The 24,329-nt window shown below is 52.8% G+C and overlaps 8 protein-coding genes across 8 annotated transcripts; 4 read left to right on the top strand and 4 right to left on the bottom strand.

The window, feature by feature from the left end:
• Positions 1–775: 775 nt before the first annotated feature.
• Positions 776–2,697, bottom strand: PG994_007823 (NADPH oxidase; the record flags this gene model as incomplete). Its single annotated transcript, XM_066859232.1, has 5 exons — positions 776–852; positions 908–1,726; positions 1,788–2,197; positions 2,270–2,524; positions 2,582–2,697. 5 exons carry the CDS (start codon positions 2,695–2,697, stop codon positions 776–778), a joined length of 1,677 nt encoding a protein of 558 aa, XP_066714719.1.
• Positions 2,698–7,586: 4,889 nt separating this feature from the next.
• PG994_007822 (uncharacterized protein) lies at positions 7,587–8,991 on the top strand (the record flags this gene model as incomplete). The annotated part of the gene is made up of 2 exons (XM_066859231.1): positions 7,587–7,879; positions 7,938–8,991. 2 exons carry the CDS (start codon positions 7,587–7,589, stop codon positions 8,989–8,991), a joined length of 1,347 nt encoding a protein of 448 aa, XP_066714718.1.
• A 584-nt stretch (positions 8,992–9,575) lies between these two features.
• Positions 9,576–10,601, top strand: PG994_007821 (uncharacterized protein; the record flags this gene model as incomplete). Its single annotated transcript, XM_066859230.1, has 1 exon — positions 9,576–10,601. The coding sequence occupies one exon, from the start codon at positions 9,576–9,578 to the stop codon at positions 10,599–10,601; it is 1,026 nt and encodes a 341-aa protein (XP_066714717.1).
• Positions 10,602–10,889: 288 nt separating this feature from the next.
• Positions 10,890–12,161, bottom strand: PG994_007820 (sterigmatocystin biosynthesis dehydrogenase stcV; the record flags this gene model as incomplete). The annotated part of the gene is made up of 3 exons (XM_066859229.1): positions 10,890–11,180; positions 11,319–11,759; positions 11,883–12,161. The coding sequence occupies 3 exons, from the start codon at positions 12,159–12,161 to the stop codon at positions 10,890–10,892; spliced, it is 1,011 nt and encodes a 336-aa protein (XP_066714716.1).
• A 1,740-nt stretch (positions 12,162–13,901) lies between these two features.
• Positions 13,902–17,664, top strand: PG994_007819 (myosin-1; the record flags this gene model as incomplete). Its single annotated transcript, XM_066859228.1, has 5 exons — positions 13,902–13,904; positions 13,967–14,944; positions 15,036–17,247; positions 17,302–17,335; positions 17,370–17,664. 5 exons carry the CDS (start codon positions 13,902–13,904, stop codon positions 17,662–17,664), a joined length of 3,522 nt encoding a protein of 1,173 aa, XP_066714715.1.
• A 546-nt stretch (positions 17,665–18,210) lies between these two features.
• On the bottom strand, positions 18,211–19,907 carry PG994_007818 (palmitoyltransferase pfa4; the record flags this gene model as incomplete). Its single annotated transcript, XM_066859227.1, has 3 exons — positions 18,211–19,008; positions 19,037–19,704; positions 19,775–19,907. 3 exons carry the CDS (start codon positions 19,905–19,907, stop codon positions 18,211–18,213), a joined length of 1,599 nt encoding a protein of 532 aa, XP_066714714.1.
• Positions 19,908–20,592: 685 nt separating this feature from the next.
• Positions 20,593–21,252, bottom strand: PG994_007817 (uncharacterized protein; the record flags this gene model as incomplete). Its single annotated transcript, XM_066859226.1, has 2 exons — positions 20,593–20,951; positions 21,027–21,252. The coding sequence occupies 2 exons, from the start codon at positions 21,250–21,252 to the stop codon at positions 20,593–20,595; spliced, it is 585 nt and encodes a 194-aa protein (XP_066714713.1).
• Positions 21,253–22,357: 1,105 nt separating this feature from the next.
• PG994_007816 (uncharacterized protein) lies at positions 22,358–24,165 on the top strand (the record flags this gene model as incomplete). The annotated part of the gene is made up of 3 exons (XM_066859225.1): positions 22,358–22,620; positions 22,695–23,577; positions 23,656–24,165. The coding sequence occupies 3 exons, from the start codon at positions 22,358–22,360 to the stop codon at positions 24,163–24,165; spliced, it is 1,656 nt and encodes a 551-aa protein (XP_066714712.1).
• Between the last annotated feature and the right edge of the window lie 164 nt (positions 24,166–24,329).

The raw sequence follows: 24,329 nt of genomic DNA, 5'->3' as shown, positions 1-24,329 counted from the left end.
CTCCTGCTCCTTCTAAGAAAGGGGAGATAGTGGTGGTAAGGATAGCCCTCCCAGTAGACGTCTCTGAGTCAGGGTCGGCACTGTAAATTCGCTCAATCAAGAAGGGATGCTCGTTGTTGAATGGATTTTGTAATTGACGTCAGACGGGTGACGGTCGGAAAAGGAGCCCCAAGACAATCTGAAACATGACGTTATCAAGAGTCTCGAAAATCTCCAGATTCTAGGTTATTTGCGTCTGCGTCTCGTGTGACTTTGACGTTCCTCCAAGTTCTCTGACTATTCCGACGTATCAACTCCACTTATTCAGTATCCGGTATGCGGCGGCGAATTGTGCCCCACCCTTTTGGAAATACGTAGCAGCCAAAGTTAGAAACTCACTTTCCACTTCATCCCATTTTCATTCCGTCCAATATGGCATTTTAGATGAAATTCACAACAAATATCGACCAGACATGACAGAACACCGCCAGTGATGACTGATACAATATAAATTTGATCATGGTGTATGGTAAATAGTGTAATAAGGGACACCGTAATTTCCCCGCCGCTCCCGTATAATGCTGTCTCGTATGTCAGAGATCGAGCGGCATATTGTGTGCCGGATTCGACCGCTGCACTGCCACTCCCACTGCCATCCCGACCCGACACTGTCCGCTTGTCTTCTTGGAACAAGTCGTTTCTCATGTGGTCATACCCAGAGAGAGTTGCCAGAACCGTTCAAAACGGAGGAATTGTAAAATTTGTCACACAGGATATATATAACATGAAAAACCGTCTAGAAGTGCTCCTTCCAGAAGCGGTATCGCACCTCTCGGCTCGTCGCTGCCTGGGCTGCCTTCTGAATATCACGTGCTGAAGAGCGAGTTAGCCAGGGTATGTAATAATAGAGTCAATGGTTTAGACTTACCAGCTGCAGAAGGTCCACAGAAGTATACACCGACAGTAGTTTGCATACTGTGCTCCAAGCCGTTGATATAGGTTCGGTCCATGATACCGTCACGCATCGTCTCGAACATACGGCGGAAGTCAGGGCGGCCGAAGTTGGTGCGAGACTTAAGTTCGGTAAGAGGGTCGACTTCGGCGCCGACGGAGTTGAGCACAATGTTTTGCGTGGTATCGATGTCCAGCTTTTGGGTCAGGTACGTGTGGATCTTCAAGAATTCGATGCCGTTGCTTCCGGGAACCCTGGCAGCCTCTGCACTTTGCTCTTCAAGAGATGACAGAAGCGTCTGGAACCACTCGAACGAGCCAGTATCCTTGCAAACCCAGATGAATTCCACACGTCGGAGTCGAGTAGGCGGGTTGGGTCCGTTACGAGAGTGCCAGATGTTCTTCAGGATGGAAGCCCACGGCGTGACACCGATACCAGTTCCGATGAGCACAGCAATCTCGTTGTCGAAAACATCCTCGGCGGGAGCACCGTACGGACCGTCGATCCGGAGTAGGGGCATCTGTTGGCCGTTCTGAAGCGCGACCTCGTACATGCCCATAGGGTCAACTCCATCGTACAGTTTCGATTGGGCCTGACCAGCACCAACAGCGTCACCGAGCGCCCGAGTGAAATCACCGACTTGACGGACGTGGACGGAGACGTAAGGGTCGTAAGGGCAAGAGGTAATGGTGAAGGGATGCCACTGGTAGGCGGAGACCGAGGGCACCTGAAGGAAGAGCCACTGGCCAGCCTTGTATTTGAAAGACGGCTTGTTGAATTGGATTTCCACAACATCTGGCGGGTTAAGTTAGCAATAAGCTCACTGAGTTTCGTGATTTGGCGAGGGGGCACATACCATAGGGGTGGCGGACGACACGGGTGATCTTGGTGGATTTCTTGGCTCGAATCTCACGGTACAAGCGCTCGATCAGGTAAAAGCCACCGGCGAAGAGCTCCCATCGCCAACCTTCGTAACCAAGGCAGTGGTTCCAGAATTCATCACCGGCGAAGGGAGAGATAGGGTCGGCTGTGTCGCGCACGAAACAGCTAGTGGTGTGGGTGTAAAGACCCAACAGGAAAGGAATAAACAGATGATGGGTGTACCAGAAAGTCTCGAAAGACTGCTGTCGGATGCGGTGGTGCGCGGTCGTGTACATCAGCAGCATGCACAAACACATGGTGTGGCCGGTGACACCACCAGCCTGGGTGTAGTGGATCTGGATAGCCGTTTCCGGTCGGATTTGAGTCTTTTCAACATTATAGAAACTATCATGAGTGACTGTTAGTTGTTTTCCATCAAGAGCATTGCTAGATCCACGGGTCCACGATTTCACTTACTTGACATAATGGGCCGAGACGTGGATGACAGTGAACAACAACATAGAGTATGCGACTTGACGATGGAACCAGAGGTTTTCATCCAAAGGCAGGAACCTGAGCTTCGGACGGATCCATCTCATTATAGTCCGGCATACCGGAAGTAAGATCAGAGTTCCATCGACTGAGAGGACCAGTCCAGCACCTCTGGACAACCATACGGAGAATCTGAGGGTGTTCAGCGGAGCCAGCGCAGGCGTGGCAAACTGCTTATACCTACAGGCGTGTCAGTGACATGCATGGCTAGACGGTTGGGGGGAAAGGGTGTCTTACCATCCGAATGCGAAGATGCCCCAATGCATTCCCCAGAACAAGATGTGGAATGTGATCTTGCTCGCAGTGAACTGCTTCTTCACCAAGCTGCCGAGGCTCTCTGATGAGCCACCCATCTTGCCGATTGGTACTCCCACCTCTTTACCAGTACGCGATCCCGATTAAAGTGTCGACCTGCGACAATACCGACTTGGTGTGATCTTGTTATATCCAGAAAGGCAATCGTTGGCTAACGGTCTCGAGCGAATAACGAATGACGCGGTGTCGTGATCCTTTTCGTTCTGTGTATTGACAAGTTATTGCCGATCTCGTTTTCCTTTCCTTTGACGTCCCCCGGATTAAAAGAGCCTATTATTCAACACGAACAAACTAATAAGAAGAAGCAATGGGGTTAAAAGAGCGATCTGAGCCAGCAGCGGACGAAAAGAATGGTGGACTAGAAGGGCTCTCGGGTTGATTGTTGAAGCAGAAACCTCTATGTCCAGTTCGCCAAGCAAGGGGATACAAGAAGGGAAATCAGACGATGTAAGATGGGAGGTTAGGTAGTCATAAAGGACGATGCTAGATTGAGTTGGGCAGGGGTGGATGGGTTGATGGGAGAGCTTATTCCTTACTGGGTGCCAGGATATAGCTAAGCGTCAGTTCATGGAGATCCGGCAGCTCGATGAACCGTCTTTTTGCTTAGTACGGGCGGTCGAGTAATGACCCACGAGGACGAATGCAGTAGAAAGAGGGACCAATTTGATCGGATGTCAGCGGCCCATGAAACCTCTTTGTCCACTTGAAGTAACCACCGCCACTGTTTGAACCAAGGTGGAACTGGTGGTAGAACGGAGGTACCAGGGATGGGGTATAACGTGTCCCTGATTGTCCGTCTAGTCGGGGATGAAGCCTTCTTTGCCTGCCTTCTTGGGCAGGATTTGCAGTGTGTACCGTCGTCAGATGTGAGGTGCAGCTTGGCTACCTAGCTCGACCACGGACCAGGAGTGGACGTCGAGATGGGCCGGCAGGCACGTTGACAGGACAGACGATGGAGACCGAAATAAGATGACTATGAGACCTGGGGCAAGGCCAGAGACGGTTGACAGACGACGATAGTATGGAAGATCAGACGCAATAGCGGGTTTCGCAGCCGACTGGAGCGGTATCAGATCGATCCGGCGTTCAATGTTTTTTTTTTTCGGTCTAACAGTTCTAAGTTTACTTTGATTCTACCTGGCAGCGAGCACCGGCTTGTGGTGTAAGGGTTGAGACGAGGGGCGTTTGAAGGATGCTCGGGCTGAATGCTCTGGAGCCGCCTTGGTTGTTTCGGCAGGGGTCGGGAGATACTGCAGAAGCGGGCGCGGCAGGCGGGTGCGGGAAGAGGCGAATATGACGGATGTATGGGAGGAATCAGAAGATTCGGGAAGGTGAGAGGGCTGATCTTGCTTCCCAAAGAGTCGGAAAGAGGAAGAAAACATCTTCAACGGGCACGAAATCCCTTACCATCTGGACATATAGATACAATACTCTTGAGCGCCTTCATTTTTGCGATGCGGGTGCTCATTGGTGATGGCCCAATGCAAGAGTTGCGAATTCATGCTTGGTGTCGATATTTTGGGCCATTTTTAGGTCGTGACAGCTTGCCGGGCGCTTAATTGGGGCCAATGGCCGCAAAGGTTGCACACGGTGGGGATACTGCTGCTCGGCCGCCAAGGCACCAAGAAGCCACTAAGACCAACTAGAGCCCTTACACAGTGCTGGCCAGCGTTGCTCAGATGCACAAGCGAGGGGCGTGAAGGACATTGGCGTTATATGATAGACACCGTACTTTGCTGGCTTTGGACACAATTGCCATTTGTTATCGAAATACCACTGCAAGTGTTTTATGCATATCTATCCAAGTCAGGTACGATGACGATTGTGCAATGTCTGGAGAGGCATCTAGATAGACAGAAAACTCCAATTAACCTTTCTTTATCACTCGCTAAATAGTATGCATATCTGAGTGGTACCCGAAGGCTAGAATGGACGGGAAGGATCTCAATTGCAGCAACCTACTTTCGCAAAGTTGCGACAAGCTGGGTCATGCTTAAATCTGCAATTCTATTATTTGCCGGGTTACCGAGTGGTTTGTGATTGGGAAGAGGGTCCTTAAGGGGTCTCAGGGAGGGCCATAGGTGACGATGCTACAAACGTGCTGCGACCACAGCAGGGGTAGGGGACCGGGGGGTTTTCTATGCGAGAAAGAGATGTTCCATGCGGGGGGGGGGGGCAGGACGTTGTTCCTGGGTGATTCCCACCTCTCGATAAACACCAGACGACGTAACTCTATTCAATTGCCAAACACCACAGGATTTTAAGCTTAGACATGGGGTGCAAACAACATCGTACGATTTTTGATCAGGCCATTCGCAGAGCCGCAGAGAATAACGTCAATATCCTATATAATCAGTCCACGTAGCCTTGTGTAAGGCAGTGAGTCTCTGCCTTGGCACCGAACTGGGCAACGACATATAAGTCTTGTGCTTTTCCACCCTCTTCAACATCGTTCGATTTCTCGTCAGTTTACTGCACATCAAGAGGCCCTAGCATTGTGTGCTCTTCATGCTGCGGCGGCTGGCATGGCTGGCAGCCTCACAACCCTGAGGCCCCAGGCCCCTTGGATTGCGTTGCCTATTCTGGCGTGCCCTTTTCCCCCCTTCCCACTCCTCTTCCAACGCACAAGCCGTCTCTATTACTGCTCTAGAGAAACTGAAGCAGCCAAGGCGGGCCCTTCTCTATCATTCTACGAAGACCCTAGGTCTACTGCCTAGGTCTACTGGCTAGGTCTTGCTGTCCACAGCACGGTATGAAAGTTTCCCGAGCCGGAGATCAGGTAGCTCTGGAACATGGCATTTTGCTTGGGAAGAATGCCGACTACCCAGATGATTCTCGGACCTCTCTCCTCTGGAGAAAGTATGGTTGCAATGTATGCAGAATGCCTGCTCTCTTGAAGCGTGCAGATCGTTAAGCTTATTGAAAACCAAGCTTAAAATTGAGGCGATGTAGTCTTACTGGATCCAGCGATCTGAAACCACCCAAAACGTTAGAAGACCGGAGCCTCGACGTGGTATAGTACAGGGTAGAACAGGGGGCACGTAAGATAAACCCCACAGCTGCAACACCGTTGTGACACGGACTCTAGCCCGTCCAGTAGGATCGTACGAATTAGCGTCGTTCGCTATAGCTTTTTTCATCTCTCCTGCTTGCCCTTCGTTTCCAGGTCGTGTGTCATTTGACGGAAATATTTCTACAACAGGATTCACGACCTTTCGCATAGTGCATCATCCGCACGCTTCTTGTTTTGCCTGTAGAAGAATAAGTTGGCAAGGTCCACTATCGCGTCCCCAGCATCATCTCAACTCCACGATGGTCGTCTGGTCTGGCAGACCTACAGCATGGCCCAAATCTCCGCCCTGAACCGAGCTTCACTTTCTATCTTCGCTTCTCCCCAGAGTTCCACTGGGGCTTTGAACAGAATGTTTTCTTCATGGTATGATGTGCTACCTCAGGCAGGCTACCTGATTCTGGATCAGCCCGCCATGCTTGAACGAGGATTGAGGAGGGATGACTTTTGAAGCCGTCTCAAAACGAGCTAAGCTTATTGGCATGCCAAATGAAGGGGGCGCTCCCAGAGTGAGCACTTGCTTCACTCACTTGAACTGATGAGCATTGCAACCTTTGTACTCTCGCAGGCCTGCCATGATGAGAAGCCTCGAAGAGTCCTTCTTGGCCAAGGGGACCATATTCGACAGCACCAGGTTCTAGAACGTCTTTCATCCTACATACAGCGTGCCTGAGGTAATTGTAGAGAACTCTCTATTTGCGTCATACCCTCCTTGTCTGGACTCTGGACAGGATGCTCTCTCTGCGCCCTTTGCTCTCGATTCGGCTACTATGGCGAACGGTCGAGCCCGGTCTATCTGTGTCGGAAATGACACTAACTGCAAGCCAATGTTCCGGACTGTGCCGGTGTGTCCATTGCTCTAACCCGTCCGGCTGTATGGGCTGCATGCTGCAAGAATGCGCAAGAGAAATAGCAATGCTAATTCACGGGCGAACAAGCAGTTTGCCTACCCAGTCCGGAATTTACCATCTTCCCGGAGGCCTGCATACAACCTCAATGGCGTTGCTATACCCCGATGCGGGTATAGCCTGTAGCTGCTGTTGTCGGTCAACTGAGCATAGATCTGACAGCACTTGGTGTTTTTGCAAGACTACGGAGAAGGTTTCGTTCAAAAAGTAAAAGTCAAGATGCAACACTACACTCCATACACTCGATGACCAGCCATCGATAGCCAACCCATAGAACTAGACCTTCTGGGCAAACTTTGACATGCGAACTCCATACCAGCTGGTACACTATGGACTGCAGTCCAGAATCTCGAGTTGGTGGCCTGGAGCGTAACCCGGATAGGTCTGATCACAAATCCAAATAACCGGGAACGAGGCTGCTCTGTGTTATTACCAAAGTGACACTAGATGGGCGTTTATGGCAAGTAAGTAGGTTAGCTATTCCATTGAATGCAACAGAAGGCCGAAGATACTTGCAACTCCAGATCGGACAGTCACTGTGGCTAACTCCTTCACTGGTAGCAACATGTGCCTATCACCATAGTGAAGGATTGAATCCAAGCATTTTCGGCGTAGACAATATATAAGATGTTTTACTACGGAGCCCAAGCTCCCAAGAAGCATATTTGTGTTCTAGTAGCCATATATTGGATTGCTTTTTCACCGCTGCCCACTGCATATATTCAGCCCCAAGGACAGGCTTTGTGGAACCAACAGTCTTTCGCATAACCTGTCGTGCCTCTGTACTGGCATCGTGCGACCTTCTTGTTCTGTCGACATCCGAATTGAGAGTCCTAGGGCTTGTGGTGCAGCTTCCGACGAGGCGACTGGGCGAACATTGATAGATAACCGCTCGTCTTTACGCTCTTTCAGCCCCAAGACCTCACTAGCTGCGGCGGTCATGCCAACTATGGAAGAATCGTTTCGGGTCATCATCGTGGGAGGAGGCCTGATCGGGCTTCTATCTGCTCATGTTCTCGCAAAAGCAAAAATCGACTTTGTAGTATTGGAACAGCGGGACAGCCTCTTCCCAGAGCATGGTGCAAGTATCGGGGTGTATCCTCACACCGTCAGAGTGTTCGACCAACTCGGACTGCTAGATCCGCTCCAAAAGCTTTGGAGCCCCTTGACCAGGAAACTGGTCCTGACCCATTCGGGCTGCATCTTCAAAGATCACCCTAGGTTCACCTGGATGAGAGCCAAGTATGACCCCTATTTGCTACCATTAGTAAGCAGACACCTAGCTTACTGAATGTTATAGTCACGGTCATCCTTTCGCTATGGTCCATCGAACTGATCTGCTACGATGTCTCTACAATACCCTTGAACATGGCATGAAGAAATCCGTTTATACGAACAAGAAAGTGGTTGGTGTCCAAGTCATTGATGATACTTGTGCGGTACGATGCTCAGATGGTACGACCGAGTGCGGATCCATCATTATTGGAGCGGATGGTAATTCGAGTAGAATACGGCAGCAGATGCGAACTCACCGCCAGCTTGAGCAACCCCTGTTGTCATTAGTGACGAACGAACGACCCTTCACAGCATCTTTCACACTCCTATATGGTGCGGTTCCAGTGCTGCCTGGCATGCCTGAAGGAACGTCCTGGGAGGCGCACGGCACAGGCATGTCTACGTCGCTCTTCGTAGGCAGAGAAAGAGCCTGGTTTTTCTGGTACGAAAGACGCGCCTTCTCTGCAGAGGAGCCGCCGGAAATAAAATACACCAAGGACGATGAAGCGCGATTCGTTGATAAATGGGCACACGTGCACGTCACAGACAGCCTACGGCTGAAAGATGTATACAAAGCCCGTCAATCTTCTGGAATGACTCTGGTCGAAGAGGGGGTCGTCGAACACCGGTTCAGCAAACGCATTGTGCTCGTCGGCGACTCAGAAACCAAGGTCACTCCCAATCTGGCGTTTGGTTTCAATGGCGGCGTCCAAGGTCTCGTTGCGCTGATGAACGGCTTACACGGGCTTGTGCGTCGCCAGAACGTCAGAAGACCGAGCACCGAGGAGCTCAAGGTGGTATTCCAAACATATCAAAACCAAGCACTCCCCCTTTCGAGACTGCTGGTGGATGTCTCGAGCGAATCGCTACGGGTAACGGTCTGGGATACGTGGAGTCACTGGGTGATGGATCGCTACGTCAACCAAGTGACGGGGGCAGATTGGACAAGGTACCACGAACAATTTGGTCCCATGATTTCTCGGTCGCTCGTGCTAAACTTCCTGAGTGAGCAAAATCTCCCACGTGGGGAAATGGCATGGCAGAACCATCCGGATATGGCTATCGACATGCAAGATTGAGTTTTGGTGGTTCCATGTCTTGTCAGGCTTCACACAGAGCCATCAGGGGGCCACACACAGCGTACAGTCGACCCCTATTAAACAGAGAGCTAGCTACATACATGATTACTTAGGTACCTGCTTAGGAGCCATAATTAATTGGAAGACAGTAAATAAATTGTCTGTCTGTGGCCCACTCGACATTCACTTATTGCTCATTCTCCGTTGTTGCGTGTTGTATTGTGAATGCAAGTAACTGGCCAGTCATCCAAACCCCAATAATCCTCGTCAGTTCAGTCACATTGTGGACGACCACGAACTCAATGTTGCTGCCTCCTTTGTCAAGCTTTCCACAGACCCACATCTACAACCAGCCGTTAAAAGGCATTGTCCATCTTCAGTCCCGCAGGTCTCACAATTTCTTTGTCCGCTGTTGATTACTTGGCCACTGTGGAAAAAGGACTTAGGCAACTGAAACGTTTCCTACAAATGCCACAGCAGCTCCGGCTTACGATCTCGCAGCAAACCGACGGCAGTTGTTGACCTGACAAGTACACAAAAAGAAACGCATCACTGCGCTATCCCGGCTGTGTAACTCACCTACCATGGCCGGCTCACACCAAATAAATGACCTCCCGGCCGAGTTCGTGCAATGCATCAACTCTTTCCTCGAGCAGCCCCATAGTGACTGGAATGGATGGGACGATGCCACGGTCATGTCCACCATCCGCAGCATCGTCGTGGACGAACTCTGGGGCGGATATCACATCGAAATGAGCTCTCTCGACCCCGGATTTGTCATGAGCTACGACAACAGCAGCAACAGCGGTTATGAAATTTTGCACGATGAGCAAGATGCCGATTTGTTCAAGAATGCGTCGTACAAGGTCCCGATGATCACGATCGCCCCGGGCGAGTGCGAGCAGGACTGGGCCATGCCTGCAGACGAGGCCCACGGCTTGGGGATCGACTGTTTGCTTCGGTGCATCAGTGTCCTGCGCGTTGGAAACAACAGCGGCGTGTGGTGGGGGCGTTACATAAACCCACCACTCCGGTCAGAAGTGGGTGATTATCTCGCTTTCATGTTCGTTCTTGGCCGAGAAAACGAGGAGAAGCAGAAGTACTTCTTCCCGCCCTTGAAGGTCCTACAGCGCTCCATCACCCCCACCGGGGAGGACAGTTGGATCGGGTTCGATGTTCCGCAAAAGCGGGAACTTGAGGCGCTTCGCATCGAGATGGCAGAGTACGAGAGGAAGTACAACGAGTCCGTCGAAGAGTCCGCGAAGTTCGGCATGGAGAAGGCCCGGGACGAGGAGGCCCAAAGAGCCCATAAAGAAGACATGATCTTCCGCGTCGAGGCATGGCTCGAGAGCCTCAGCATTGAAGACGATCAAGAGGGACGCCGTCGAGGGCGCAGAGGTGGCCGAGGCCGGGCCCGAGGAAGAGATCGCAGTCTATATGACCCCGAAGAGAAACCCCGGAACCAGGAACGAAACTGGCGGCAGCGTGACGGCCAAACAACGACCGGATTGAAGGCGAGACAACCTACCACACGCCAGATCCTCAAGAGAAACGCTAGCCCGGAAAAACCTGTTGTGCGCCAGATTCTGAAGAGACCGGCGAATACCTGAATGATACTACCCCAGAACCGATGATAAATTCCTCGACCAAAAACGCTGAGCTGGATTGTGCAACGGTCAAAGTAGGCAGTGACTTCTTGGCTGTCGTACATACCACGAGTCGATTCATCAGACACCTCGGAAATAAGAATAAAGAGTATTGCGGACAACACGAGAACGGGACTGTGAGTAGTAACTGAGCGTGATGAAACGAATGTGTGTCGGTCTAACAAAATGATGTGCTATCTAGTAATACTCTCAGAAGTGCTTCCGCCCTGCCCGCGATGGCTCTCCATCCAACTATACCGGTGCCTTCCACGCGGCAGTCAAGTCCCCCTTGTGTGGTTTGATCGCGAATGGAGATGCCACGTAGTCGAAATGCCCCATACCAGCAAGCAGCGTGACGTCCTGCGGCCCCTTGACCATAGTGTCGTTGCTGTTGAGCATGCTGTGTGGGAAGCCTAGGTCAAAGTCGTACCCCTTTTCGATTTCGGCAATATCGTCTGGCGACAGCTCCAGGGACAGTGCCTCCACGTTCGCTTTCAGTTGCTCGACTTTGCGACCGCCGACAACGGGGAAAAGATACGTAGTCTGGCGCGCGCGGGAGAGAGGGACTGATTAGTGATTTGCTTTTTCTTTTCTTCAGGGTGAAGAATGTAGATAGATAGGTACTCAGGTAGTTGTCGCAGAGGCCTAGATCGAGAATCAAGAAATGCGATTTCTACTTACCTTCTGCATGGCATAAGCCAGCGCGACAGCCGTGATGTGGACCCCATGGCGCTTCGCCACTGCGTCGAGAACCTTGGAGACCGCCGCCTCCCGTCCAATCCGGAGATGCGGGGGCACCTGTCGCGTGCCCGTATCTTCGGCGTCGGGGGACTTGAACTGCCCGCCGCCCAGTGCTCCAAAGGCATGGACGGCCATACCCTCGTCGTGGCACATGGGGATGACCTCGCGCTCCAGGTCGCGCTCCTGGGCCGAGTAGCGGCCCTGGTAGACGGAGAAGGGCCGCAGGCCGTGCTGGCGCGCGTAGGCGTTGGCCTTCACCACGACCCAGGCGGGGGCGTCGCTGATGCCCAGGTAGAGGACCTTGCCCTGGTCCACCAGCACGTTCAGCGAGCGCATCAGCTCTGGGATGCCGGTCGCGTAGTCCCAGGCGTGGACGAAGAACTGTAGCGTGTAAGATCCGTGAGTTAGCGGGTGTTTGTTTGTTCATGCATGCTAGCTAGCCTGCCGTCGGTCTCTGTAAGAGGGGAGAGGTGAGAAGAAGAAAGAAAAGGGGGTCAGTCATACAATGTCGACATAGTCGGTCTGCATGTTCTTCAGGCTACTGTGAATGGACAGGTACATGCTCTTGGTCCCTGTGCCGCCGAAGTTGCTCTGTTGAAGCTGCATGTGGCCGACCATGGAGTTCATCGTGTACTTGGTCGCGACGACCATCTCCGGGCGGCGGCCCGTCTTCTGCATCCACTCGCCGATCCACTGCTCGCTCTGGCCTCCCTGGTACATGTTGGCGGTGTCGACGAAGTTGCCCCCGAGGTCGTAGAAGGTGTCGAGCAACTCAAACGCCATTTCTTTGGTACACTCCCATTCCCATCTTCCAAGCGTCCCCGAGGCCTATGTCGAGAGTGTGAGCTATGGGCAAGATACGGACCACTGAGAGATGAGGACATACTCATGCCACCGAGAGTCAGAGGGCTGACTCGGACGGATGCTGACGGCGCCATAGGCGGTGTCTCCCAAGGAGGCTTGTGGGTACTGGAGGCGGGAGGAAAGCCATTGTGTTAGAGGTTGGTAACGGGTTTGGTATTAGATTGTTAACTGGCAGTGTTGTAGATGAAGGGAGAGTTGTGCTGAACGTTTGGAAATATCAACCGTCTGATGTTTCTCCATCGCCTTATTTATAATGCCATGATGCCAGACTTCAGCAATATAGAATCTGGCAATCTCCAAGTCGACCAGGCTGTTGACAGTATCACATGATATCTCATCATACTTGATTTCAAAGCAAAGGAAAGCTCGTCGTGGCCATCGCACTTTTCCGGACAATTGAAGGTGACGTTAAGTCCATCGTACATAATAAATGCTTGAGGGTCCATGACCGGAGTATCTTCCTTATGAGAGGGGTACTCAGCCGCTGGAGTTTAGGGGCGCCCATCGCTAGCTCAAATATGCAACATCTGATTGGCCAGAGTTGTTGGTCTGAACAATATATATATCGATATACCACTGTGTGTGGGTGTCGGCGTCGGCTTTTTATCTCAGTGGTGTTCTATAAGAGTATATACTCCTGTTCAGTTACCTGTGCTACAAGGGCTATTCGATTGGCTCAAAATGTTGTTCTCGTCCATACACGCTTACGCAAGCACCTAAGGAGATAATAATTATCTCCGCACTTTTAGGTATTGAATTTGACATTGGCTGTTTAAATCACAGTTTCAAACCATGATAGTGGTGAGAAGTCCGTCCGTCTTCGGCGCACTAATATTTCAATTCTCGGTTCAAAGTTTCTGGGCTGAGCATCACTTTGACGTATGGGTATTCCATACACAGGTACATGTATATATAGTATGGGATATATACTTACCATATATATCCTCTATGACCAAATGCTTCGAAAGTAGATAGATGCAGTTGTCACGTACTTGATGATGTTATGTGTGCATTATGAGCAACGATTAAATAGCTTTATAATGAAATGCATATCGCAATATAATGGGTGAGCTCCTTGTAAGAACGCCTTTCGTCACCCAGCCAATTCACGATGTAGGTTGCATTGTCGTGGGAACAGGACGGTTCATGAACCGGGGCTCCATAGATCCATGGATGGATGCAAATAGTTTGAACCAGGGAAGAATCGGGATCAACGTTCCGGGAGATAATCCGGTTCTACTAATAACTCAGGTGAAGGTAGCCTTACCTTGGGCCGCGTTTCAATTAGGTAAGCACTTGGCGTGTTCATGTAAGTTTAATTAGATACATCCCCTATGTACCGATGGTTAGGGGAGGCGGGGGAGCTGCATCGGCTGCACCGCCTCTCATCTAGGCCCTGCATTTCAGGGACAAGCCTCACGCATTGCGTACATACATCTCACTTGCGACAACTTTGCATTTGGTAACCTGGTGTTAGGCAGACTTATACGCTTTTTTTTCCCTCTTTTACCACTCCAAATACCACCAGTGCTGAGCCCTACCTTCTCGCAACGCCTGCTCTACTATTGATCAATCCCAGCGTTTCCCCCCCCTTCACCCACGCACAACTAACCTCCACGTGTTTGCTTCTGGGATTTGCTCGATTCATGCGTGCCCAATATGGTGAGACAACAACACGCCACCCCACGATCGAGCCCAGCGACTGACGATATGTGTGAATTCAGGGTATCAGTAGACGCCCCAAGGACAAGGCGGCCCAGGCCGCCCGCGGTGGAGGAGATTCAGGAGGCGGCGCGAAGCCCAAGAAGGCCACCTTCGAAACCAGCAAGAAGAAAGAGATCGGTGTCTCTGATCTGACCCTGCTGAGCAAAGTATCCAATGAAGCCATCAACGAGAACTTGAAGAAGCGATTCGAGGGCCGCGAGATCTACACCTACATTGGCCATGTGTTGGTCTCCGTCAACCCCTTCCGAGACCTCGGCATCTACACCGACCAGGTCCTCGACTCCTACAAGGGCAAAAACCGCCTCGAGATGCCGCCGCACGTTTTCGCGATCGCCGAGTCTGCCTACTACAACATGAAGGCATACAAGGAGAACCAGTGTGTTATTATCTCGGGAGAGTCGGGAGCCGGAAAGACGGAAGCGGCCAAGCGCATAATGCAGTATATTGCGAACGTGTCAGGCGGAGAGGATGGCGATATCAAACAGATCAAAGACATGGTGCTGGCCACCAACCCGCTTCTAGAGTCTTTCGGAAATGCAAAGACGTTGCGAAACAACAATTCGTCACGTTTCGGTAAATACCTCCAGATCCACTTCAACACCAATGGAGAACCGGTGGGGGCCGATATTACAAACTACCTCCTGGAGAAGAGCAGAGTTGTTGGCCAGATTGTCAACGAACGGAACTTCCACATCTTCTACCAGTTCACCAAGGGTGCGTCAGAGAACTATAGGTCAACATTTGGCATACAACAGCCAAATACATATGCCTACCTGAGTCGGTCAAAATGCTACGATGTCGATGGGATCGACGACTTGGCGGAGTTCAAGGATACATTACAGGCCATGGGAATTATCGGCCTTACACAGGCGGAGCAGGATGAGGTGTTCCGCATGATCTCTGCTATCCTATGGACTGGAAACATAACATTTATCGAAGGCGACGACAGCTTTGCTCAAGTCGCCGATCAGAGCGTGGTGGACTTCTTGGCATATTTGCTTGAAGTTACCCCTGAAGCGCTGATCAAAGGCATTACCATCCGAGTTTTGACCCCGAAGGAGCGGAGAGGTCATCGAGTCGCCTGCAAATGCCGCTCAAGCAACCGCAACCCGTGATGCCCTGGCCATGGCTATCTACTACAACCTTTTCGACTGGATAGTGGCTCGAATCAACCAATCGCTGAAGGCAAGACAAGCTACAGACAACAATGTTGGCATTCTTGATATCTATGGCTTTGAGATTTTCGAGAAGAACAGCTTCGAGCAGCTGTGCATCAACTACGTCAATGAGAAACTACAGCAGATTTTCATTCAGTTGACCCTGAAAGCCGAACAGGAGGAATACGCTCGAGAACAGATCCAATGGACGCCAATCAAATACTTTGACAACAAGGTGGTATGCGATCTGATCGAGCAAATCCGACCTGTGGGTCTTTTCTCGGCCATGAAGGATGCCACCAAGACGGCACACGCTGATCCGGCTGCCTGTGACCGCACGTTCATGCAGAGTATCAACGGCATGAGCCACGCCCATCTGACACCCCGACAAGGCAGCTTCATCATCAAGCACTACGCCGGTGATGTGAGCTACACTGTCGAAGGTATCACTGACAAGAACAAGGACCAACTTCTCAAGGGAGTTCAAAACCTATTCCAGCAAAGCCAAAATCGATTTGTGCATATGCTTTTCCCTCAGCAAGTCGACCAGGATAACAGGAAACTGCCTCCCACTGCCGGAGACCGGATAAGGACTTCGGCCAATGCCTTGGTGGAAACATTGATGAAGTGCCAGCCCTCGTACATCCGTACTATCAAGCCCAATGAGAACAAGTCGCCGACCGAGTACAACGTCCCCAATGTTTTGCATCAGATCAAATATCTTGGTTTGCAGGAGAACGTTAGAATTCGCCGTGCCGGTTTTGCTTACCGTCAAAGCTTCGAAAAGTTTGTTGAGCGCTTCTTCTTGCTGTCGCCTGCGACGTCTTATGCGGGCGAGTACACATGGTCAGGTTCCGAAGAGGCTGCTGTCAAACAAATTCTAAAGGATACGAGCATACCGAAAGAGGAATGGCAGCTGGGTACCACAAAAGCCTTCATCAAGTCGCCTGAGACACTATTTGCTTTGGAGACTATGCGCGACCGATACTGGCACAACATGGCCACACGTATTCAGAGAATGTGGAGAGCGTACCTTGCATATCGAGCTGAATCTGCCACGAGGATTCAGCGATTCTTCCGCAAGAAACGAACCGGTGCCGAGTACCTACAACTCCGTGACCAGGGCCACCAGGTGTTGCAGGGCCGCAAGGAGAGACGCAGATACAGTTTGCTAGGTTCGCGACGGTTCTTGGGCGACTATCTTGGTGTCAATGCTGCTGCGGGACCCGGTTCCCAGATCCGCACTGGCATGCAAATGTCCACCAACGAGAAAGCCTTGTTTACATGCCGGGGAGAGGTTTTGGAACACAAGTTCGGGCGATCTAGCAAGCCGAGTCCCCGTATCTTCATCGTCACGAACAGCAAGTTCTACATTGTTGCCCAGGCCCTCGTCAACCACCAAGTGCAGATTATCGTTGAGCGCCAAATACCTCTTGGGGCTATCAAGTTCATTGGCACCTCCACGTGCCGAGATGACTGGTTTTCTCTGGGTGTCGGTTCTCCCCAAGAACCCGATCCATTGCTGAACTGTGTCTTGAAGACGGAGTTGTTTACTCAAATGCAACGGTGCATGCCTGGTGGCTTCAGCCTCAAGATCGGCGAGTCTATCGAGTATGCCAAGAAGCCAGGGAAGATGCAGCTCATCAAGGTAGTTAAGGACTCGCAGCAGCCTGTCGACTTTTACAAAAGTAGCACAGTGCACACCCAGCAGGGAGAGCCGCCCAACTCAACATCGAAGCCGACTCCGAAGGGTAAACCTGTACCCCCGAGACCTATCACTCGGGGTAAGCTCATCAAGCCTGGTGGCCCGAACGGAAGACCGGCTCGAATCCAAAACACCCGGCCAGCAGCTTCGTCGACTACGAAACGGGGGCCAGCCTCGCTACAGACGCCGCGCCCCGTCCCTACGCCTGCTGCTGCCACAACCACTCTCCCAAGCCATACGCGGAACCAAAACTCCACGTCTTCAACTGCCCGGATGCCTCCTCCACCGCCGCCTCCTGCTCCACCCGCGAAAGCCAAGATGCAGGCCAAGGTTCTTTACGACTTCGCTGGACAGAAGGAGAATGAATTGACAATCAAGGCGGGCGACATTATTGAGGTCGTACAGAAGGAGAACAATGGTGAGCAATTCCCTCTCCTCGTGTAAGAAATTATTGTACGCTAACAAGACGCAGGTTGGTGGCTGGCCAAGAATGCTTCCGGGCAAGCGTGGGTACCAGCGGCATATGTTGAGGAAATTAAGGTCGCTGCTCCTGCTCCTGCGCCTCGGGCACCACCCCCCTCCTCCCTCGTCCAACGGTGCTGCGGCGGCGCAGGCAAAACCAAAGCCCCCTCAACCTCCGGCCAAGCGGCCCGCTGCCGGCAAAAAGCCTGCCACGCTCCAAGGGCCGCGGGATTCGGCGATGAGCATGAACAATGGATCAGACACTAGTCGAAGTAGCACGCCGACACCGAGCATTGCGGGCTCACTTGCCGATGCCCTGAAGGCTCGCCAGAACGCGATGCAGCATAAGAGGGAGGACGAAGATGATTGGTAAATTAAGAGAGTGGAAGAGAGAGTATGAATCTTCAAATTCTTTTTGTGCCACGACTTTGAAACCTGGGGGAAATAAGCGAAGGACGACGACTGCGGAAAGAACCCATGACTTGATGAAAAATTGTCTTTTTGTTATTCATGAGCATGCATTATGCATATAGCCTGGGAAAAAAAGTATTAGAAAGGCTGTGCGGCACTTTGCTCGAGCCCCGACTTTTTGGGGAGTTTGGCTCTTCTTTCTATTCAAGGGGGAACGAGGAAAGAAATGCAACAATTGCCTCGTTATGCAAGTTTGAAAATTTGCGGAACGAGGAAGATGCCTCGCCGAATTCTCCATAGATTATATACAATTTCGACAAGTTTGGAGGCGAGGGGAAAGGGGGGATGTTAGTTGGTGCTCCAGCCCCTACGCTTCTCCAATTCAAGCATCAGCTGTAGCTTCATAGACAGATAGTATTGATATAGGAAACATTTTGGTATTTTACTCATTCGTCTATTCATCAGTTGTGCATGATTGATCTATATGTATATATATCCATCTCAGGTCTTACGTGTCTGCGCCGTTCTTTGTCAGAACTTTGCGGCGCCGGATCAACTCGGCCAGGGGCACATCGTCATCTTCATGCGATTCTTCTTGTTCATTAACGGGATGAACCAGAACATCGTCCTCGTCGTCGAACTCTGCATCCTCATCGACGCCGTAGTCGCCCAGCTGCTCGCCGTCGGCATTGACCCACCCGGACTTGCCCTCATCCACGACGATCCCGCCGCGGCGCTGCGAGCCAAGACGATGCAGGGTCTGATCCGGGTCTGGGTCTTGATCCTCCTGATTATCATAACTGTAGTGATCGTCGTCGACGAACTCGTAGCCCCCGCCATCCACCTCTTCCAGCTCGCCGAGTATACGGCCCGCCTCTTGCTGCCCGCTGCCGCCTCCTTGCCGCCACCGCCGCATGTCCATTTCCTGCCGCCGGCGGAACGCCTGCACCTCATCCGCGTTGTTACTGCTGCCGCCACCCCGAGTATTCATCTCATACGCCTCGCGCTCGGCCGCGAGGTCGCGCCGGCGCTTCTTGTTCCACGCGCGCGTGTGCCGCATCTTGGCCGGGTCGGGCGGCGGCCACAGGCCCTCGTTATCGTTGAGGCCGTTTTCCTCGTACTCCCAACCCGTTTTGTCAGGTTCGTTTTCTCCTCCATTCCTCTCGCCTCCTCCTCCTCCTCTCTGTAATGCTGTAGAAAAGGGAGCGACGCGCGGCCCCGACGCGAACGGGAAGAACCACAGCAGCACGTTGGCGGTGCCCATGGCCTGCGCCATGTTGGCGAAGATGCCGACGTCGTAGGGGAACTCGACGGGGTCGAGGCGCAGGGAGGGCCGGGTCGTCAGCGTCGCGTCGCGTCTCCCAGTAGCCGTCGTCGCCGTCGTAATTACTACCGCCGCCGCCGCCGTCACCAAACGCGCCGCGGCGCCGCTCGAGCAGGGCGTCGTGGCGCTCGATCTCCCAGCCCTCGATCATGGTGGTGTTGAAGAGCCAGCCCTGCAGCGTGGTGCCGAGCAGGATGCCGAGGGCGAGGCTCGTGCCCAGCCCGACGAGCGCGAACAGCGTCACCCAGACCAGCTGCGACAGCGTCGGGCCCAGGTAGGCCGGCAGGTGGCGGTTGGCCCAGAGCGCGTGGAAGCGCTGGAAGACGAGGTAGAGCAGGGTCCACAGCGACAGGTTGGTGTAGACCAGGAAGCGTAGGAAGTGCGGGAACGTCTGCAGCGAGACGCAGTTGGAGGTCCAGGGGCAGTGGTGGTCCATCTTGGGGATGCAGCGGCCGCAGATGCGGCAGTGGTGCGAGCGCGGGGGCTTGGGCAGCCGGCATTTCTTGCACCGTTTCTGCGATATTCCGTTCCTAGTAGTGCTCATCGCCGAGCCATCATTTCCACCAACTGCTTTATTCTTGACTTGCGTGCCCGCCTTTTCGCCCTCGTCGTCAGAGTGGTTCGGTTTCGTGATCGAGGGCGGGAAGGTGTACCGTCCCGGGTCAGACGGTACATGCCCTGTAGTATGTCCACCAGAGACATAGTAGCAGGGCGTTGAAGGTGTAGGACTGGGCGGGAGTGAGGGGACCGGGTTCCAAGTCGGGCGACCGACTGAACAACACCTGCGAGCCGTAGCCGAGAAACGCGATCAGCAGGCAGACGGCCGGGACGGCGAGTCGTTGCACCGAGAGCGGCGCTGAACTGCCGACGAGAAAGGCCATTGTGTGGTATATTCGGAGGCCATCCGCCTGGTCGGGTCGCGGCAGGTTATATACTCGATTTGAAGTTCCAGAAAGTTGTTGTCCAGCTACAGCAAGCTGGCTGGCTGGCAAGGCTTCTTGACTTCGGAGCTGATGTGGATTCTCTGCCTACAATATGCGACCGGGAAATTATGGGCCAATTACAAATTGTCCCGCTAAGCTTCCCCTGGAGCTGGAGCTCGAGCTGGGACAGGCCCATCGTCGAACCCCCCTGGCACTGTAGCTTTACACGTCAAACTGGGGAGATGATATGTTTTGAATTATTCTTCGACCTTACACCCAGTACCAGGCGTGTCCTATGGAATTAGGCCCAACGCCCATAGATATCACATCCTATAATCATGGCATGTCTATACTCTAGACCAAGCTCAAGTGCCTTCATGCTCGCAAGAATAATGCCCGGAACGCCATTGCCCGCTAATACAAACACCATAAGCCCAAACAAATCGACATCATAAGCCAAGTCGAATGCCGTACAACATTAGACGTGACGTCGTCCTGAAATAGAAAGGCACACACCCACACTCCCTCAGCTGAGGAATTGAGAGATACGGCCAGCACCCGGATTCGGCGCCCAGCCAGTACCACCCACCCACACTTTCTTCCCCAGCACACCCAAGGCACCTCCTCTGCTCGCCCAGATTGGTTATGGAGCAATGCGAGCAGACATGCTTCCGCAGGCGCCACAGTCCGAGTCTGTGGCGCTATCTACATCCATTGAGTCGCCGTCCAATGTGTCGTGCAGCGCTTGCCCGCAGTCCTCACAGTCCGTCGGCTCGTCTATGGAAGGAGTGGCAATGGACATCGCCATGTCATTGTTGAATGTCGCTGGTGCGTTGTTGGCATTTGGAAGGTTCCAAAAGCTGTGCAACGAAGCTTGGGCCTGTTGCTGATGATGTGGATGCTGCGCGGCAGCGGGCTGTATTTGCATCGGCGTCGTCTGCATGTGGACATCGTCATGGGATTGGTGCTTCTGAGCATTGTAGAGCATGTTGAGTGTTCGCTCTGCATTGGACGAAAAGTAGAGAAGTTAGTGTCTGGCATTTGAGAAATGCAAGCCTCCTCTGGGGTCTGGCTTACCGTGAACCTCATGTTGCGACGGCCGCGAATCACGAAACCTCTTCATGGTCCGGCTGTGCAGATAACCAGGTACCGCGCGATGTGAGAAATGCAACGGCGATTTCATATGCATATCGAACTGGGACGCGCCAGAGTCGGGTCGCAGCGGCGAGTTGTTGAAGGAGCCGGCGCTGGATGACGAGACAGAGAGCTCCGAGTCCGACCGTTTGCGCTTGATGATGGCCATAGTGCCTATTTGATCGTGTTGTTCTGTATTCAAAATAACGATTTCCAGAGAAATGAATATGTGACCAATGGCTTACTATGCTCGACGGTGAGGCCTATAGAGTAACTGGTAGTATGGTATGAAGATATGACTTTTGAATGGCCAATTCACTTACAGGCAATGGGTAACAGTACGGAATAAAGTAGGCACACGCTGCGCGCTCAGGGCCGCCCCGTGACCAAAGTCGCGTTGACGCGTTAATTGACCAGAAATAGGCTCCACAATCAATACTTCATCAATTCAGGACTCACTTACACGCACACAGCCTCATTGCTATCAGGTAAACTACTCCGTACATGTAATTCATACAAAGGCCAATATGGAAAGCAGAGTTTTGCCATGAGCAGTCTAGACGAGTGTTCTACAATCTTTGGTTACATATCTAAGATCTGAGATGCACCAAAACCTCATCGCTAGAGTGAAGTATGTTCAAGCGTCCAAACTTATCTTTTTGGGGGAAGATAATAAATCAGGTAATATAATTATGCTTTATTGTATATATGCAGTACATATGCTGTGGCTGTTACTTCCGAGTATCCTCGATAGCTATCATGCTATCCCCTTAATGGCGAGTTTGCTGCACCCCCCTAGTTTTTCCGTATTGTACGTCCCAAGGATAATTTAGTGTGATCGGTGGACCGATATCAACGTCCGATGTGCTAGGTGCGCTGTTTTGATTAGTTGAATTGACCCTGTTTCGGTTTTGCACGGCCCTGCCGATCTGTTGCCGACGTACAATACGGAAAACAAGGGGGGGGGGGCAGCAAACTCGCCATCAAGGGGATACCCCGTATGACGTGAGCATATAGCAACTACAAACTAACCCGACGATAATAAAAAGCAATAATATGCCTTACAATTAACCCGTCCACATGTAAATTCTGCAGCGCCGAGTTCCTGGGATGAGCTACACCATGACTATTTCGTTGCCATCGCATGATACTCTAATTTCAAGTGCCTACCGCTTATTTGGGGTATGTCATTACTACCTGGTACTTCGGATGGGGGTGAGGTTGAGCTTGTATTGTCTTACTAACCAAAGCTATGAACTGAATAGACTTTGGCCATGCAAGGCGTTGCTCTTCTTACCCAGTCGCTGTCTTTGACGGCTGCCGCGGTCGGGGCCATGACAGTAGGCGCCGGAGCGAGCTGCAAGTGCTTTCCCGGTGACGCTTGCTGGCCTTCGGAGGCTACGTGGACGAGGCTCAATGTCACCGTCGGGGGACGTCTCGTCGCAACCGTGCCCCTCGGGTCACCATGTCACGACCCCACCTACGATGAGCAGGCCTGTGCCGGTCTTCGGGACCAGTGGCTTGACTCAGGCATTCAGTACATCAGACCTGTGATCCAGACCACAAACCACTGCTAGGGTGCTGATTTGGCTGACAACCAGCTCTATGTAGCATGCAGTCGTCCTCTTCTGTGATGGCGCCTTTCTTTGCCAACCAGAGCTGCGACCCCTTTCAGCCACGGGACACGCCCTGCACCCTCGGCAACTACGTCCGCTATGCCGTCAACGCAACGGGGCCGGCCGACGTCCAAGCCGCCGTGAAGTTCGCCCAAGACAACGACGTGCGCCTCGTCATCCGGAACACCGGCCACGACTACCTCGGCCGCTCGACGGGGGCCGGCTCGCTCTCCGTCTGGACGCACTACCTGAAAGACATCGAACTAATCGACGACTGGCAAGACGACGATGGCGTCTTTACTACGGGCCAAAAAGCGTTCAGAGTAGGCGCCGGCGTCCAAGGCTTCGAGACATCTCGACGCGGCCGCCCACGAGGGCCTGGTGGTCGTGACGGGCGAGTGCCCGACGAAGGGGCTCGCCGGCGGCTACCTGCAAGGCGGCGGCCATTCGGCGCTGAGCACGCGGTTCGGTCTCGCGCCGGACAAAGCGGTTGCGTACGAATTCGTCACGGCCGATGGCGTATTGGTGACCGCTTCTCATTCCGAAAACGCCGACCTCTACTGGGCGCTGAGCGGAGGGGGCCCGGGAACTACGGCATCGTGACGGCGGTGACGGTCATGGCGCACCCGGACAGAACCGTCAGCGGACTTTCCTTTTCGCTATCGACTACCGACAGTGAAGCGGTCTACAGCGTCATTGACGCTTTCCACGAGCAATTGCCCGACATAGTCGACGCGGGCACCATGGTCATCTACTTCTTTGGGAGCTCCTTTTTCAACATCCCCGCGTTGACCGCGTACGACATGCCCCAAACACATATGGAAGGGGTCATGGCCCCCTTTTTCGCAAAGCTCGACAGTCTGGGCCTAGCGTACAGCGTCGACTACACCGAATTCCCCAGCTACCTCGACCATTACGCCCACTACTGGGGCCCTCTGCCACTCGGCAACATCTAGGTTGGCACGGCACAGTACGGGGGCCGTCTGATCCAGCGATCGCAGCTTGGCAATTTTTCGGGTGCCGCCCGCGCCCTTGCGGAGCAGGGCGTCACCTTCATCGGCGTTGGCACCAATGTGAGCGCCCACTCTGGAGGAAGACCCGGTCGCGACAACAACAAGAACGCCGTGCTGCCCGCGTGGCGTGAAGCCATCGTCTCCGCGACGCTGAGCCTGCCCTGGAACTTCACAGCGCCCTGGGCCGAGGCGCTAGCCACCCAGCGGGAAATGACGGAGGTGGTCCAGCCCATCATCGAGGCGGCGACGCCGGGCAGTGGGGCCTATATGAACGAGGCGGATTTCCGACAGCCCGACTTCCAGGAGGCCTTCTTCGGCACGGTGAACTACCCAAAACTGCTAGAAATCAAGAGGAAGTGGGATCCGCGGGGCCTGTTCTATGCCACGGCGGCGGTCGGGAGCGAAGCGTATACCGTGCTTGATGATGGTCGGCTGTGCACGGCGGCCTCGTGAGACATACCTATGTGGCGAAATCCTATAAATTACAGAAATGTGTATGGGTATGACTGCCAACGTTTCTCAGCAATAGTTTCATCTCAGTATGCTCATAGTGAGTGTTAGAACTGCATCGAAGATTACATCAATTCCTTGTGAGAGGAACATTTGAGTGAAATCAT

This window comes from Apiospora phragmitis (assembly GCF_038363925.1).
Source record: "Apiospora phragmitis strain CBS 135458 chromosome Unknown utg000007l:2111988.0-4706623.0:1.0-2598199.0, whole genome shotgun sequence".
NCBI classification, from domain to species: domain Eukaryota; kingdom Fungi; phylum Ascomycota; class Sordariomycetes; order Amphisphaeriales; family Apiosporaceae; genus Apiospora; species Apiospora phragmitis.
Note: the sequence above shows the minus strand (reverse complement) of the source record. Positions and strands in the feature narration are given on the sequence as shown.